General features: G+C 35.8%; 1 protein-coding gene across 1 annotated transcript in view; it reads left to right on the top strand.

Annotated features, from left to right (window-relative positions):
• The window catches only part of LOC103772427 (cytospin-A), a gene marked incomplete at its 5' end in the record, with an annotated part of 32,112 nt that overhangs the window by 8,837 nt on the left and 6,194 nt on the right, over window positions 1–17,081 (top strand). Inside the window, 4 exons of the mRNA XM_008939759.1 lie at window positions 1,116–1,206; window positions 3,075–3,158; window positions 4,999–5,152; window positions 8,591–8,696. Coding sequence (XP_008938007.1) covers window positions 1,116–1,206; window positions 3,075–3,158; window positions 4,999–5,152; window positions 8,591–8,696 — 435 coding nt within the window. The remainder of the gene's footprint in view (window positions 1–1,115; window positions 1,207–3,074; window positions 3,159–4,998; window positions 5,153–8,590; window positions 8,697–17,081) is intronic.

Here is a 17,081-nt window from a genome sequence, read left to right as displayed (position 1 = left end):
GCTAAGACTCATTTAACCTTTTCATCTTGTCTTGGTCCAGATGGAGAGCTGAAAGTTTTCAGCATAAACACATTACTGGACTGATCGTGACTGAATACTGGAATCGATAGAAAGGACAGGGTGAATAAGGAATGTACTGTATTTTGTAGTAATAATTGTGGATGGACTTCCCTGAGTCTTCAGGGACTGAATATGAGTTTCAGTAACTGTAAGCGTAATTATTGCGTTCTACAGTTCCTTTGTGTGATGCTGAAATGCTTATTTCAGTGCTATACAGTGGTTACTAAATTGTGATTGCACTAAATGTTGTCTGCAAGGTTTAACACATCTCTGACCATATACTTGCAGTTTAAGCTGACAGAAGCCACACATTGCAAAGTATTTTACATAAAACTTGAAAAGAAAAAAAATCAATTCAGAGCTAGTTTAGAGCAGAATAGAAATTAAAGTGACCTGAGAAATAGAAAATAATTATATTTGTATTTTATTACATATTTAACAAATACATAAGGTCTTATTACAGTTGTTCACAGACCATCTGAGTCAAATGGGTGGTAACAAAATGTGCTGACATTCTAAATAATGGTTTTTTTTCAGTAGGGTTTTACTTAGCAAAGGGTAGTTTGTAGCACGACACCAAATACACCATTACCCTAATTTTCCAGGAAAAGGCACAAAGATGTAAAGGCACAGAAGTGTGTATGTTAATAACATAAATCAAGCAGTAAAATCTTGGCTGCATGTAGGGGGTTGTAAATAAACACAAAGTTTAACCAGATCAGGTTTGTGTAAACCAAATATAAATAAAGGTAAAAATTAATACAAAACCTGAAGAGAATTCACAACCTTACTTTGCAACATTGATTTGAGGAAGATGTTTCATTTTAAAGAAGCAAATGTCGCAATATGAGTGTGTAGTGCCTGTATATGTATCGAGATGGGCAAAATCAACTATTAGGGAGGACAGCCTTTTTCACTAGGTATTTTTAAATGTTCATTCAATTTTTAGTTCTTTTAAATCAGTAACAATGTCATATCTTAGTTTCTAAAACTGATTCTGCAATTCTGTATTTGTTTTACCTTCAAGTTGTTTGACACAAGTCTTTCCATTTCAGAGACATTCTATAAGTGGACCAATCTCTGCTTCAAAACCCCTTGCTACACTGGCAGACAAAAGACCAAGCTATGCTGAAATCCCTGTTCAAGGTATTGATTCAAGTTCATTCAAACTTTGTTTTCAGCAGTGCTATTAATATTTTTTTTAGAAACCATATATCATTTATCATCCAAAGTAGTATTATATTCTGTATTTTTATTATTGAAATATTTTCATTGGATATTTCAAGTTTTTATTACTTGTTTCATTACACAAGGTGATACATCATAAAAGTGCTTTTTTGCATTTTCAACAAAACTCTAATTGCATGCTGGTAACTCAGCATTATTCTGACAGTTTTTAATGTGTGCACAAACTGAGATCACTTGCAGAACCAAGAGAAGATGGTTTCAGGGACATGTCTTGCATCTGTCTTCCAGATATTAAAAATACACACGTCTGGGCTTACATTAGGTATTGTCATTGCAGGGTTTTTTTTTCCCTCAAATAAAACAAAGAGGATGGTTGGCATTGCATTGAATGTGAATAACAAAATATAAACTTATTAAGTATTGAATCTTCAGGAGCCAGATGAAAAATTGAATGGAATTAAATTGAGTGTTGATTTATCTGTTTCCTAGTATTTCCCCATTCTGTGAACTTTGTTTTGTCTCTCAAAACACTGTTCACAATGTGCTCTTCCTGTGAGAATGAATGGCTATCATGTGTTGGGTGTAGTTCTCTGATTTATGTCTGCTTCAGGGTTTTTTTTTTCATAGCTGTTTCTCAAGATAATCCCCATATGACTCTAGGCTGAATATTTCCTCTCAGTTTGGTATTCCTGAGGTCTGATGCTTTCTAAAGGGTCATTTTTTTTTCTTTTTGTTGCACTTCATAATAGTCTGGATGTGCCAGATTTCCTCTTTGCTTTTGTTGAATGCATATTGAGGTTATTTGTACAATGCAGCTGGAGTTTTAATTTTAGAAACCTTGATATTTTTAGGAATATTGAAATGCCTTTCCAAGAAGATAGTTTAGGATTCTTCAATTGTTACAGAGTTCATAGGTAGACATATGCTTAAACACAAATTGAGTGGTATGCTTTACATAGGTTTTGTGTTTTCGTTACACTCGGTTAAAGCAGGAGCAGAGCTGCATTCCAATAGAGAGTGTGCCAGGCAGAATTCCTGTTACAACCAGATATATTTTTAAAGTACCTCTGTAGCAGTGTATATTCCATGCCATGTTTTCAACTAATGTATGGGGTTTTGCTTTTTTAATCGTCATTCTTTATTTTCATGGGGTTTTGTATTCAAATTACTGCCTTCTAAATGTTTCTCCATAGAAGTATGTACACCATTTATTTACAGTCTAAAGGTTTTATTTGAAGGAATATTTCTTCAATAATAGGAAATAATTTTGATTTGGTGCTACAGAAAATGAAGTTTGTTGTAGTTCAATTTTACTCATTGGCAATAGGCAGTACTAATCTTTCTTTACAAAATATAAAGGCACCTTTTAGACTCCACTGCACAGAGGAGGAAAAAAAGCATGTTTTTATTTAAAAACTAAAAATCCCAAACCAAAGGGGAAAAACAAAATTCACACAAGGGACAAAGCAATCTGCTTTACCAATCTGCATTGTGAATGGCATATTGAATATTTTTGGCTATGTGCTAAATGAGGAGTCCTTGCTCAGCCTTTTGGTTTCACAGTTTGTTTTTAATAGACCAGGGCAAGTGGGTCATTAAGAGGCCTTAGGGAAAAAGGATTAAGGAGGTCATGATGTATTCATGGTGAACTTCATCAGTAATGAGCAAATTTAAGCCTTGTCTTTCATACAGTTAAAAGCAGTTGCTCTCACTGAAACAGCCAAACTAATGGCACTGGTAGACAATATTCATGACTCATATCTAAATGTCTTGCATTTATCTGACATCTTTGTAAATTATGTTCTCTCTTCCTTTTCTTTGTCCAGAACATTTGTTGAGAACATCTTCTACCAGCAGGCCAGCATCTTTGCCAAGAGTACCCGCTATGGAAAGTGCCAAATCTATTTCTGGTAATAGCACGTTTTTTAGATTATTAGTAAAATTAGGGACTCTAATTTCAATGCTGTCCTTACAGAATGACTTTACTTTTTCAAGGGAGAATTTTGGTCATCAGGGCATCAAACTCTTGTCAGAAAAACTCTCTTTGGATATTGGAATAGCTTATTTTACAGTGCTTGTGTTTTCTACAGAAATGTTTGTGGAACGAGGCTCAAGTCCAGTGGCAAAATAATATTCCATTTTACTGCTTCAAATGGAGCTGAAGAGATTTTTTTTTTCTTAATTGAGTGGTTTCCTTATTATTGCATACGAAGACTTGCACCAATGTATCGGATAGATGAGTATGAATCGTGCATGTAACAGCTGACTACAACATTGTCTTTGCTATTACAAGTCATTCTGGTGTACAAGGTATACCTGAGGAAAGACTACTGCTGGCTGTTACTTTGCACTGCTTGGTTGTAGGATTATTTTTTTAAGTGAGTGAAGCAGAGAAGCATATCCTTCTCTAATTAAGCAATTCCATTTTTGTTTGTGGAAAGAATTATTCTCAATGGTTTAAAATAGGATTGTTCTTTTTAGGTAACAAATGCGTCATTATAGGTTATCTAATGCATAAAAAAGTTTTCACATATTACCTAGCAAAGCTTCTAGACATTCTGTAGGACAAAAGAATGTTTGCAGCAAATAATTTTAAAATAGTCCATTTTGTTACTGGTGTAACCTACAAATATTCTGTAGTGTTACTCAGAGTGGTTGCTGCACATTTCATATCAACTTTGGATTTTTGAAAACTAGACTTGGTAGATAGAATGTTTTGTAGAGTTAGTTTGCTATCAGACTGACATCTCAGTATCAGCAGGGGCTTCTAAAACCAAATCTTTTCGATTTATAGCTCAAGTAGTGTGATACTGTGAAGATTAGACTTTCTATAAACTAGGCAGAACTAACTTGAGATAAATATTTTTAAAAAACACCTCTATTTGAGTAAATGCTTTCAACCAATAAAGGTGTTTTAGAACATTTTGGTTCATCCTACAGTAAAAAAAAATCCACTCAGATGTTTTTTCCCTGCTTCTGATGTCTGGTATTTATAGATCAATGTACTTGCCCCAAGTAATTAGAAAATAGTTCTCTGATATATGTGGAGTTGTATCTTTGATTTGCATAAACAATGGTGACTGTTTAAGTATAAAAGGCAAACCTCATACTTTAACTGAAAACTCTTCCATGTAGAGCTGTCTTCTGTTCCAAATTTGGTTTTACAGCCTATAATGCTTATGCTTTCATTCAAAAGAAAAATTTTATCCTTTGATAAAATGAATCAAGCTCTGTGGAATATGGCTGAATGGTCTCAGGTCAAACTTTGATATATTTGCTGATGATACTTAATTAATGTCCAAAGCATCACAGACATGCCAATTCTTGATTAAAATCAAGTGGAAATAAAGCAGCTGTCATCTCTAAATTGTTTCTGGTTTCAGTTTTCTTTTTTCTTAACTTCTTGAAGCGTAGCAACATAACTACATGAACTAGAGAAAATTAAATGGTTTGGCATTGAAATTCCTTCTTGTTCATTAAATCCTTCAAATGGAAATAGCAATATTTCATTAAGATACATTTGTCAAATTTTCTTTTTTTGAAGACACAGGCCTGATCATAAATGTTGGTAATGCAGTCTGAATCTTTGATATTTTCTAAGTGCAAAGTATAAAGAAATACATTAAAGCCTAATACTGGATGTAGGTTTCTGTGCATAGTTTCTGAACTAATACTTGTCAGAGAGCAAGACTAAGTTTGAAAGTTTTTATGTTTTGGAAATTATAAATGTATGGGTATTTTCCCACTTAGTCTCTCGAAGAAGTAGTGAAGAAATCAAGAGGGATATCAGTGCACCTGATGGAGCATCTCCAGCATCTCTCATGGCAATGGGTACCACCTCACCACAGCTCTCACTCTCATCTTCTCCTACAGCATCAGTCACCCCTACAACCAGAAGTCGAATAAGGGAAAAACCTTTTTTTTTTTTTTTTTTTTTTTTTGTGGTGCACTGAAATGTGTTAATTTCATGGCTATCTGCATATATTTAGAATATAATACTAGCACTAAGATTGTAGACTCTACTGCCACCCATACAGTAACAGTCTTCATCAATCTTTGAGGGCTTCAGAAAGTATTTTCTACAGCTCAGTGTGTGTTTTAAAACTTAGAGAAGAAATTAGGGTTTTTATATCTTATGAGGTTAATATCAAAATATTATACTCCACTAGAAACCCAAGCTAAATTATGTCACTAAATAATAGCATCATATCAGTTCAAAATACTGTGAAGCCAAATCTTAGAATTGAGCTTACAGCACATTGCACAAATATTTCAAAGTGGCTTGGACCCAGGGACACCACATGATAAACTTTGGTAATTGCAGCTGAAGACAAAAAGCAGCATGACTATATCTTAATTCCAGATACTGATGATTCTTCTAAATAGCCGTGAATGAGTGGGCCTGGGTTGTTAGTCCCACAGATGAAGTCATAATGCAAGTCTAAGTTACAAATGGCCAGGCAACCCCCTTTCATTAGTGAGATGAAAAGATAAGTCTGTGATAAATTTAAACCTTTTCCTGTTTGTAGTGTTATCAGTCAAAGGACTTCAAGGTATTCAAGCCTCGTGTTATGCAATTGAAGCAAGTGCTTAGCCCTGCTTCATAGATTGGGAAACTGGCAGACAAAGGTTAAGTGACTTTCTCAAGACCATTTAACACAGAGCTTCCTGACAAAGCTTTTGTGCGGCAGAAATATTAAACCCTTAGTATTCAGAACAATTTACAATATGTAATAATTACATTGTAAAATTGTGAAGTTATTTACATCTGTGGATGCTGTTGAAAATTATTTCCCTGAGATCAGCTGAGTTAAGCCTCAGTGCTGCTCTCCTTTCACTGTGCAGAAATTAAACTGAGTTTGCATCTGTGGGTTACCAGCAAATTTAGGTATTGGCACCTAAATTTAGAGTGAGTACATCCAGAAATAAAAAAAGGACTAAACCACGTACATATGAACATTGAACTGGCAATGATTAAAACTGTATTGATTGCAGACTGTAGCAAATAGCCTGGCATTTTGTGGTAAGTTGTACAGTTATGATATTGCTGTGCCACCTAACCACTGACTGCACTGCTGAGCACTCTGAGAAGACGCAGAAGTGAAACCTGCAGCAGTGGGAGTGCAGCGACGAGCACGCTCCCTGGGACTCAGAATGTCCCCAGAATGTCACTGCTGGGCTTCAGTTTATGTGATCAGTTTATCTTTTTTTTTTTTTTCCCCACCTTTTGCTGAAAGTTCTTGTAAAATAGAGTGCTGTAGTTCATTAAAACAAATACTTGCAGTTTGCTGGTTTGTATTTTAGTTGAAACTTCTCTGGTTCTTTGATTTGGAATACAGTTGACCTAATATACTAATGAGGACTCGCTTCACACACTAAGTTGTAAGATTTATATGTCAAACCATTTCTCATTGTCTCCATACAAATTGCATTTATTTTCTTCAGCAGTGTTTTCATAACTGTGAGAACCAGATATAAACCATGTGCTGTTACTGGCATTTGAGAACAGGCTGTACAGCTCCCTGATGGCTAAACAGTATGTTTAGCGTAAAGAGAGGGAGCTTTTCATTTCAGTTCTTGTATATTATCCCAGATCTCAGTTCTAAAGTTCTTGTAGTGTTGCCTAATCTTTGTTGTAGACTGAATATGCAAAATCCCATTATTAATTTGTTTCAGTCACCAAAATGTTATTGAAATATGTACTGATTTAACAACTGAAGCACAGACTATCTTGAAGCATCATTCTGGTTGTGTGGTGCCTATGAAGTTTAGGTCAATAACCTCTTCAGATAATTTATTTCATATTTAAAATACACAATTAACAACTTCCTTGCTGTGTTAAATCTCTCTGAGATTAGCAGTGAGGATTGAAGGGCTCGTACTGCTTTCATGCCAAAAGGCACTTACTGTTTCCTCTTTATTGCTCTGCTGCGCATGTTTTCGTGGATGCTTCAAACGTTCTCTCTTTCTAAACAGCTTTGAGATCTTGTCATCTATATTGTAGTGAAGACTGTCCAAGCACATTGCAATACATATACTTAAGACTAGTGGCTTTGAAAATCTCATTGTATTTCTGTATTGTTCATATACATTGTTGGCAGATGTTCTCTTCTTTTATATGTTGAGTGACAGATGCTGATACGTGGAACAGTCTCTGGTCTTCTGCTGGTAGCATACATGCATGCAGAAATCCACATTCCCTGCATGCTTTCTTTTCCCCTAGCAGAACTGCTACTTGTAAATCTACTGAAATAAATTGTATTTCCACATTCCACCCTTCTTTCCAATGACCAAATGGGTTGTAAAGAGCGAAGAGTTGAATCTATATAATCTCTATGCCATTTTGGAAGTATCACCTTTATGGCTGTTTTGAGAATCTTGGTTACATGTGCATAGAACCCTCAGAAGAATGGCAGATGAGGAAATCTTTGCAGTATGGATTCACTGACAGCTATCTTACTGTAATTTCCAAATGGAAAAAATGAGACCAACTGCTGGCACACTTTACATCCATTAACTAAGCTCCATCCTAGTCTTTTTGTCAAAGACTGTTCACTGCATAGCTATAGAAATACCAAATCATGTAGATAGGCCACTTCACAAGTATTAACCTCTATAATATATACATTTTTTAAAATCTAAGCATTCATTTCTGATGCCTGGTAAAGGTATGTGAGACTTTTAATGTGAGACTTGTGAAGAACTGGCCAACTCAAATATGATTGTTCTTTTATTCCTCAGTCTTTTCCTTAAAGAAAAAATTACTTGAGATAGCTTGATGAACTGGAAGTGCAATTAATTGCTAGCTTTCCTTGTGCCAGTGTATCAAATGGCAGATCAGCCTTGTTAGATCTGCCTTCTGTTTTTTGAGAACTCCCAACCTCAGGGAATTGCTCTGTAAATAATGCCATGCTGCTAGTAGGCAAATGTGTTGTTTCAAGGTGACATTTGTAATCAGCCATGAGATGCAAAAGAGATAGCATCAGTTTATTCTCTTTCTAAATACAAAATAAAGTCACTTGAGTTAACTTAATGGTTTGAGCTGGAACTTACTATGTTGTGAGTTTAATTTTCTGAACCCTTAGAAAAAATATTGAAAGACCTAGGAAAAAAAAACTTGAAAGAGGAGGAGGATTTGCTAATGAAATAATTACTTCAAAATAACTCAAGTCTCTGCAGGTATTTGTGTATTCTGTTTTTCAGTCAGTAGTGCTGTATCCTACTACTTCATGTAACTATGCTGTGACAATAATTTGTCTTTTTTTTTGCTTAGATTCTGCAATATATATTTCTGTTGCAAAAGATAGGTTACAAGCTCTAAGTGGCACTTCTGCCTTGTTCCTAGGGAAGAGAGGAAAGATCCTTTGTCTGCCCTCGCAAGAGAATATGGAGGATCCAAGAGAAACGCCCTGCTGAAGTGGTGCCAGAAAAAAACAGAAGGCTATCAGGTAACTGTAGAGCTGTTTAACGTAGCATGCTTCTAGCTGCAACACATCAGAATCTGCCAATGGTATGAAGCATGCTGCTCCACAGTTGACTGCATAGATTGCAATGGCACTGGTATGTACTGTACTCTCTTCTTGGAACACATGCTACGAGTCCTAACCTAACTCACATTAATAGCTCTCTAGTCACTTCACTCCATTTCGATAATAGCTTTTTTCTTAAGGGGGCAGCTGACCTGGGAAGGTGCTTTAAAACAGCCTTTTGCAGATAGCACTTTTGAGAGCATAACTGAAACTGCAGCAGCTGAAGGTTTGAATGAGTGTTTCTCAAATGCAGTTTGTGGATTACAGAGATTTTTTTTTTTTTTATAGGTAATTAGTGTAGGGTTTTTTGATCATTCAGTGTGCTCCCATTTAGTCTTTATTTATGGACAGTTTGTTTTGTGAAGGTCTCATTGTCTTACATTTTGAACTTGGCTTTCTGCTGCAGTTCCAGACTTTTCTTTTCAGTTAGTCCAAATGTTATCAGAAGCCAAAAGAACTAACAAGATAACTATCCAGAGTTCTCCTGATTACATTATTTTTTCAAAAGAATAGTGGCTTCGGCAAACTAAATCAGGATGTTAATAGTTTGACCATGATGTATTTGTTTGGTTAACATGTATTGAAAGTGTTTGGAGTTCCCAACACAATCCTCAGTTTAAGAACTTTACTCTTTCCATGACTTGAGACTCACAATGCCGGAGGAAGTCGAGAGCCGCATAACAGGATGATTGCCCATCCATAGGAAAAGTCTTCTTCCAGTACAATGGACAGGCTTGTGATATAAGCCCTCCCCCTCTTCCTGTGGCACGTCTAGTTCTAAACTGTGCTATTTCTGAGGATAAGCTTCTTTGTGGAAAGAGTCTTTCTCCTTCCCCACATTTTAAAAAAGGCAGGATGTTATATTTCCTTATAAATCCTCTAAAACTGTATGCAAAAATATTTTCCCATATTGTCTTGAAATGAAAGATGAATTTGACAGCTTCCTTAACTGGTTAGGAAAAGTAACAGCAAGTATCCAAAACTTTTCGTTCTGTAGTTGTGTGCACATGCAGGAGCATGCTTTTGTTACTCTAGATGGCTGCATATAATTACTTGAGTTTTATAAACACTGATAGAAGAATAGCTTTTGAGACTTGATGTACTTGCTTTAACAATTCTAAAATGGTTCTCTGCTCGTGTTGCTCCTGAGAAACCACAGCATAGAGCATCCGTAGAACCAATGTGTGCCTTCTTTTGAAACTGTAAGATAGCATCAGGAGGTTATATTAAGTTAGTTTTTGGAGAAGAATGACTTTTGCTTTAGGCACACTCATTTTTCTATTTCTTTGTTGTAACGAATTAGATTTTCAGCATCCCCTGAAATTAAATTCTGCTTGAACACCATGTTAGTGGTGTTCTAGGGCTTTAAACATTTCTAGCAGAACTGTGCTTTTCCAGCTTTTTGGCATCTCAGCGACATTATAAATACCAGATAAGGATCCTTTTTCTTTTTTTCTTTAAATTGAAGATTTGCTTAGTTTTAATTTTATTTTAAAACGACTTGGATTCAAAACTGACAAGCAGTAAACAAGTGTCAGAATAATTAAAATCTCTCTTTATCATTGAATCCTACTCTAAGGTACTCTAGCTCTCTTCATCCTTCCCCATCACCCAAATATTGACAAGGTACCTCTTATCTCCAGCTCCTCCTAGTGTCTTATATTCTGCCACAGTTCCACTTTATCCCCAGCATTTCCCATCATTATAACTTATACTTTTCTTCTGTCCCACTTTGCTTTTGTTTGGCTTAGAATCTGAGCACAAGCCAGCATGTGCTTTTTAGAGCTACCTACGTGCTGACTGACCAGCCATCTTCTGTCTCTGAGCTGCTGCATGAGCCACGCAGAGCAGTCCTAAGTACCCCAGCCTTTTCCTCTCTAGAAACAACAGTAGGTCAATTTTCTATCTGGTCATCAGTTTCTAGCCTGTCACCAATTTAAATCAATGTTAGTTATTATTTAGTTAATTACAAATATAATAGGTTAAAGGAACAATACTTGAAAATTGACTCTGTTGAAAGTTTTAAAATGACCTGGAGAGGTTTAACCATGATTTGGAAAGCAGGGGAGAGGGGAAGGAAGTCTTAGAAGGCTTCTTTCAGAATAATTCTTTTGTTAATCTTGTCCTATTAATATCATATAAATTTGTTTCTAATACAGATCTAATTAAACTGCCACCATTTAAGTAAAACCCAGCCCTGTGAGCCAGTATTTTTCAGTTTTGGCTTTCCCAACATGGAAAGACGTGTTTACTTAGTCATCAGTTGCCAACAACAATCATTTTTTTGGTCTTTTTTTCTCCTTCTCACCTGGAGGTGATGTCTCACAGCTGTAGGATTTTTATGCATACATATATGTAAAATACCCATAGAAAATTGTTTCAGCTGTTTGTGTTTCATAGAGAAGATGGAACTACAAACATTATGTTAAAGCCCCATTTTTAACAGAGCCATGCTTGGCTCATGCTCAGAGCCTGGCATTGCTTTACCTTTAATTTCTGGGATTATGCAGTACTGGATATTGGAGAGTAGTTGAACTTCTGGTTTATACATGGGCTAATAAATAGTAATCACGAAAATAGATGTGAATCTTAATTTCAGAAATTTTATTTAAAGTGTACAGAGTTATAGGTGAGCTGCCAGTGGCTTAAAATGTTAAAACCAAGGTATGCTATAGTTGGCTTACTCTTATTGATGAGCAGCAGCATACAACTGAGCGCTACTCTGTAGGCCATCTGTAGTTCTTGAGTTGCTTTTTATTCCATGTGTTGAAAATGTTAAAGAAGAAGAAAAAAATCAAAACCTATACCAAGGTCTGTACTGTTTCACAAAGAGATTTCCTTTATTCACAGGGTGCCTGTGGAGAATAAAGCACCACTTAACTGTTTGGCACAACTAGTATTTTTTTGTCTGCTCAAGGAAAATAGAAGGAGAATAACTTCTGCTCTCCTATCCTCTCTCTAAAAGGAATTTACTTTCAAGCTTTTGATTTAAAGTCTTAAGTGTCTCCATTTTAGAAGCTTGAAATTTTGTGAATGCTAAATAACTCAAAGATGAGAGTGTGGTGAAGCTGAAATAGTGGAAAGATTTTATTTAAAGGCCTTCACAGCCATTCATAGACATTTATGCCAAACTGCACTTTCCACCTCTGACAAATACGTAGTTCCACATAGCGGAATTTTTAAAGATATCGTAAGACTTTCTGTTTTGTGAATGCATTAGGATACAAGCTAATACCTTACCCTGTTAAAAAAAAAAATAGTAAATTACTTTGTTGTGCAGCTTTCTTGACTTATTCAAGCGATTTTGGAAGGGTCTAAATGAACAAGTTTTCTGAAATGTAGTTGTTAAATAACATGTAACTGTATTCCAAATATGATTTTTTTAAAGAGTACCTCAATAAAAAAAAGATAAAATAACTAATGAAAATAAGATGAATTATTATCAGTATAAAAAGCTGTATGACTTTTTCTCTTACTGTATTGTTGCTTTTAATATACATGCTGTCTGAATGCTGTTTGCAAGAATTTCTCCTTGAAGCTTAAGTTTGGAGAACGGTGATCTGCAGAAGGTCATTGCAGAACTAACAGCAGGCAGGTTCTGTATTAACTTTCATCTAGAGCCTGTTCAGTCTAGAACATATTGTGCTTGCTAAGTTACTGAGTTAATTATATTCAGGGCTGAACAGATCCCTAAACCATGAAAGAAGAGAGTTGCTGTCTTAAGATAAGGGTGGATTTTTTTTTTAAGCATTTAGATAAAGGAGGAGTTAAGTCACATTTAGTTTTCAGATGAACAGACACAAAACACTTGAAATTTGATCGTGGTTTAGCTTTGATCAGGATCTGACATACTGATTCAGAGTACAGGGCCAAGTGCTGCATTTTCCAGAGAGAAGAGAATCCTCCCGACTCCTCTAAAATATGTGCAGTGTCATAAAACTATCATAAATTCCACATATCTTCAAAGCATAAAGTAATCCCACCCAGCTGTTATGGAGCATTTACCCTAGCTGGAACACAGTTACTTTCATTTTGAGCACACAGCTATAAAAGTCTCCAAAGGATGTGAGCATGCATGTTTCATGTTAAGAAGGGAGCCAATAAACAGGATACACACGTCCTTACCCTTTCTTATCTACAGCAATATTTCAATTTATTTTCCATTTTTTGTCAGCATTCTGAGAGATAATTCACTTCCAGAAGTCTGACACCAAAAAAGCAGTTGTCACAAGATAGCAGCAAGAACACACTAAAATTTTTTTTTACCTTTTCTTCAAGCTTTCCATGCTTCCTAATTACAGATACCTTGGAAGACCTCCTTATTGTAGCCTTGTAGTACCTGTCCTCATATTCATGCAATGCTGCTTTTTTCTGGAAAGGCCACCTAATTTTTACCTCATATACAGGTCAATGCTACATGTCTTACAAAAATTTTTAAACATACTATTTAGAACGTGACAGCAACAGACAATAGCATTATTTAGTGAGTAAGCAGTGTGATTGAGTATGAATGGATGTGTACCTAGTGCTACGCTGAATGCACTTTGAAATCAAGCATTGCTTTAATTTGTAGTCACAGAAGTGTAGAATAACAAAGCTGAAGGTAAAAGCTTTGTGAAAGCTTTGTGTTCAGGTTGGTTTTTTGGTTTTTAAATTTCTTCATATATGCACGGCTTTATCTATGCTAAGCTAGATCATATTCTACTCTTAAGTATTATACTGACTTTTTAAAAGGAGAAAGAGGACAAGGCTGTGTGCTTATGTAAACCTGTGTTCAAATAGCGGTTCCTGGGTGTGTGTGCTTTCCCTGGTGCTGTCTGCTTGATTCATCAAAGTAGTCAGGCTGCCAAAACACTTCTCTCCTTGGTTTAAGCTGTGATGCTTTAGCCAAAAATTGTTGAGTTAAGGAAGGACATGCTTCCTTTCTCTGTTTGGGTTGGATTCTGATACAAGAGAAATGTCTACTTGTTAGACTTAATTACAACAATTTAGAATAAATTATGAAGCTGTCTTAATCTCTGTAAGTGCTTCAAATGTTAATGTCTAAAGCTATTATTGGCTTTTTTGAGAATGACTGCTGTTTCTAAGGGTTTTTTTTTTACACCAAAACTGAAAATTAACATGTCTTTTGTATGGAAAGAAATATTAACACCAATATTTTAAGAGTTTTCATGCTTTATAATTCCCATTTATTGCCTTTTTAGAAGCTGGGATTGAAGAGGCAGTAGCTGGGACTGCTGTTAAGGCTGTTCCAGAAACACTGTTACGTCCTCGCCTACTGCGAGAAGTCTTGATAACCTCAGCTTTGATCTATGATTGGAGAATCAGTGAATCTTGATTCAGTGGAGCATGAATACAAGTTATTTTGTAATATACCTTTCTAATTTTTTAAATGGATATTCTTTTGTGTGTGTATATGTCTTTAAAAGCTTTTTAATATTAATTTTCTGCCATGAGAAGCAGCCTGACAAGATCTGTACACTTAAACCTCAAAACTTGTTTCAATGGCTTAATATATTATAGTACAGTATCATATTAATGCTTTTGCTTTCTCAGCCCACTTATTTCATTAACTAATACAGCAGAGGCATAGACAGAAGTTTTTATTTTCTCCATGTCCTAACTCATTTGTGAGCCAAACTGAATTAGGGTGTGGGAACCTCTCCTCCTTGTGCAGAGCAGGGGATGGAGAAATAGCTGCTATGCAGGAAGCTGCTCTGCTTGAATTGTAATATACATAGTTCAGGGAGATTGAAGACAGCTGTGGATATGTCTACTGAAGAGAGTTAAAATAACTGTTTGCTCTTAGTTTGTAACTATAAGTTAGAAACTATGTTTTTGATAGTTGAGGTGGTTTTGGTCTTCGAGGTTTTTTTTAGCTGTGGATTTTTCTGAAGGGAAAAAAAAAAAGAATTTGAATCACTGGGTTATAATAGTTAATGTCTGTTTCTGGCTTTTTTAAAAAAGATACTTCCACTGGCTGTAAAAGACCCTCAGTTAATTTGGGATTATTGTAAAGAGTAATAGGAGACAATTTCAGAATTAGCACAGCACTGGTTAAAAACACTTTAAAATTGTGACTTCTACAAGGTTGTAGGCTGGGAGAGAACAGTCTAGAACATTTCTAGTCAGGGAGATTCCTTCACTTCTCTGGGAAACCTATTCCAATGCTTCATTTCTTCGTGGTAAAGACTTTTCTTACATGCAGGCGGAGTTTCCCTTGAAAAAAATAAAGCCTGTGGTGTCTTGTCCTGTCACCATGTGTCCTTGTGAAGAGAATATCCCCATCTTAACTATAACTGCCTTTTAGTCATTGGAAGACTGATTACATCTCTCATGAATCTTCTTTAGGCTGAATAAACCAAATTCCTTCATCTTTTCTTCATCTGTCAAGTTCTCTAACCATCTAATCATCTTGGTGACTCTCTGCTGGAACCTTTTGTGTTCTTCAGTAGCTGTTTTGAACTGGGGGGACCAAAGCTCTATACATTATTGCAGGTGTAGACTGACAAGAGTCCAGCAGAGTGTAAGAATCCCATCCCTAATCTGCTGGCTCTGGTCTTAGTCATGTAGCTCAGGATACAGTTTGCCTCCTTTACTGCAAGGATGACTTCTGATTATGCCCAAATGCAGTTAATTTACTGTTTAACCACAATAGTATTTCAGCATAAACTGATGGATCGTTCTGTTCCTGTTGTATGTCAACCTTGTTTCAGGAAGAATCTTCTTACTCTTTTGGCTTTTTTCTCTGTGAGCACAAAGGAATACTCTTTTTGTTGCAGTGCTCCTACTCTGCACTTTGCAGTTTAACAAGAGATTGAGTCATGCTTGCAATGTTTTTCGGTTGTGGATCCACCGGGGTGTTCCCCTGCCATCTTTTTTTCCCCTCTTTGTCATGGCTGTAGAATGGACTATAGAATTTAGTCTGTGTGATCATGTAAAATGTTGTATTCTTATGCTCTGTCTCTAGAAAAAGTGTTAGAAATTTTGAACTCTGTTTTTTAATTCCTCTTTGGAAAGTGTCTTCCACAGATCTTTTTATGACAACAGCCTATTGCTTAATTCCTTTTGTTAGAACTACCTTTTTTTTTAAATATCTCCCAAATACTAGATTACTTCACTCCCATCCTAAGTATTAAACATCAATAGACAAGGGCTGAGCAATCTCCTAGTTCACCTGTCTCTACAAAGGCTTATTCCTCAGCTGACAATTTATCTGAAAGTATGTCCTTCAGTTGCTTTAATGCTTTGTGGTCTGCAATGGCTTGAAGAATTTCAGACTAGATTCCAGCAGAATCCTCTTAATAGAGCCAATTACTTAATAAAAGCAGTAACAAGAAATTATGTCAGAGATTTTAGGCTGATGCACCGTTTACCGTCAATTCTTTGAGAATAAGAGCTTAATGCAAGATTGATTTCATTATATTGACAAGCTTTTTCAAGAAACCACAAGTAGTTAAAAGCATTTGGGAAATAAAATTATGCTGTATTTAAATGTGCCAGTTATGTGCTCAAAGCCCTACATAAAAAATTAATTTTTCAGTTTAAATGGCAATCTGTCCAGTTTATAGGTTTGTTTTTTAGTGTCTGACCAATATTATACTTTTTTAGTCTGAGAAGTAATAATTCATAAGGCTCAGAGCAATTGGAAACAGAAACCAGTCCCTTTTAATTGTTTCCTTCCGTTGTATTTAATTCAGCTTCTCTGGATACATTAAGATTCTTGGATGATGGGTTTGTTTTCTGCTTGTTGTCCTAATAATAAAAGCTGGACCCTACAGGAAGATTTAGAAAAATCGGGCATTCCAAGTGCTTTTTGAGAGTCAACCAACCTTGTAGGTGAACTTTAAGTGGCACGTTTTTCCAGTGCTTAAATTCAAAATGCAACATTCTATGGATGCTACTAATATTTAAAATGAAATTTTTAGTTTATGCAACTCTAAAGCTTAAGGGAAGATGCCTTTCTCTTGCTTTAATTTCAATTGCCATTTTCAGCACAACTTTATCCATTTTTTCCTGCTCACAGGTTGGGGTGAGGGAATATACTTAGGAAATTATTAGAATGTCTCTTGATTTTGGAGGTGGGCACTCTTGGTTTTTAAGTCATGTGCAGAGTTCTGCCTTCAGCCTCAGCTGTTCCATGCATCTGTTTCCTAGTGCATCCAGACTGTTTTGATGGCCCATAATTTCCTCCTTCAGGTATTCTGAGCACAAGTCTTCTTTCTTTCTTCATCCACATTGTCAGACCTCAAGTGTAGGTTCTGATATCTCATACACATCACTGCAGTGTGCAGTTCTCTGATT

This window comes from Merops nubicus, unplaced genomic scaffold, assembly GCF_000691845.1.
Source record: "Merops nubicus isolate BGI_N331 unplaced genomic scaffold, ASM69184v1 scaffold31084, whole genome shotgun sequence".
Lineage (NCBI taxonomy): Eukaryota > Metazoa > Chordata > Aves > Coraciiformes > Meropidae > Merops > Merops nubicus.
Note: the sequence above shows the minus strand (reverse complement) of the source record. Positions and strands in the feature narration are given on the sequence as shown.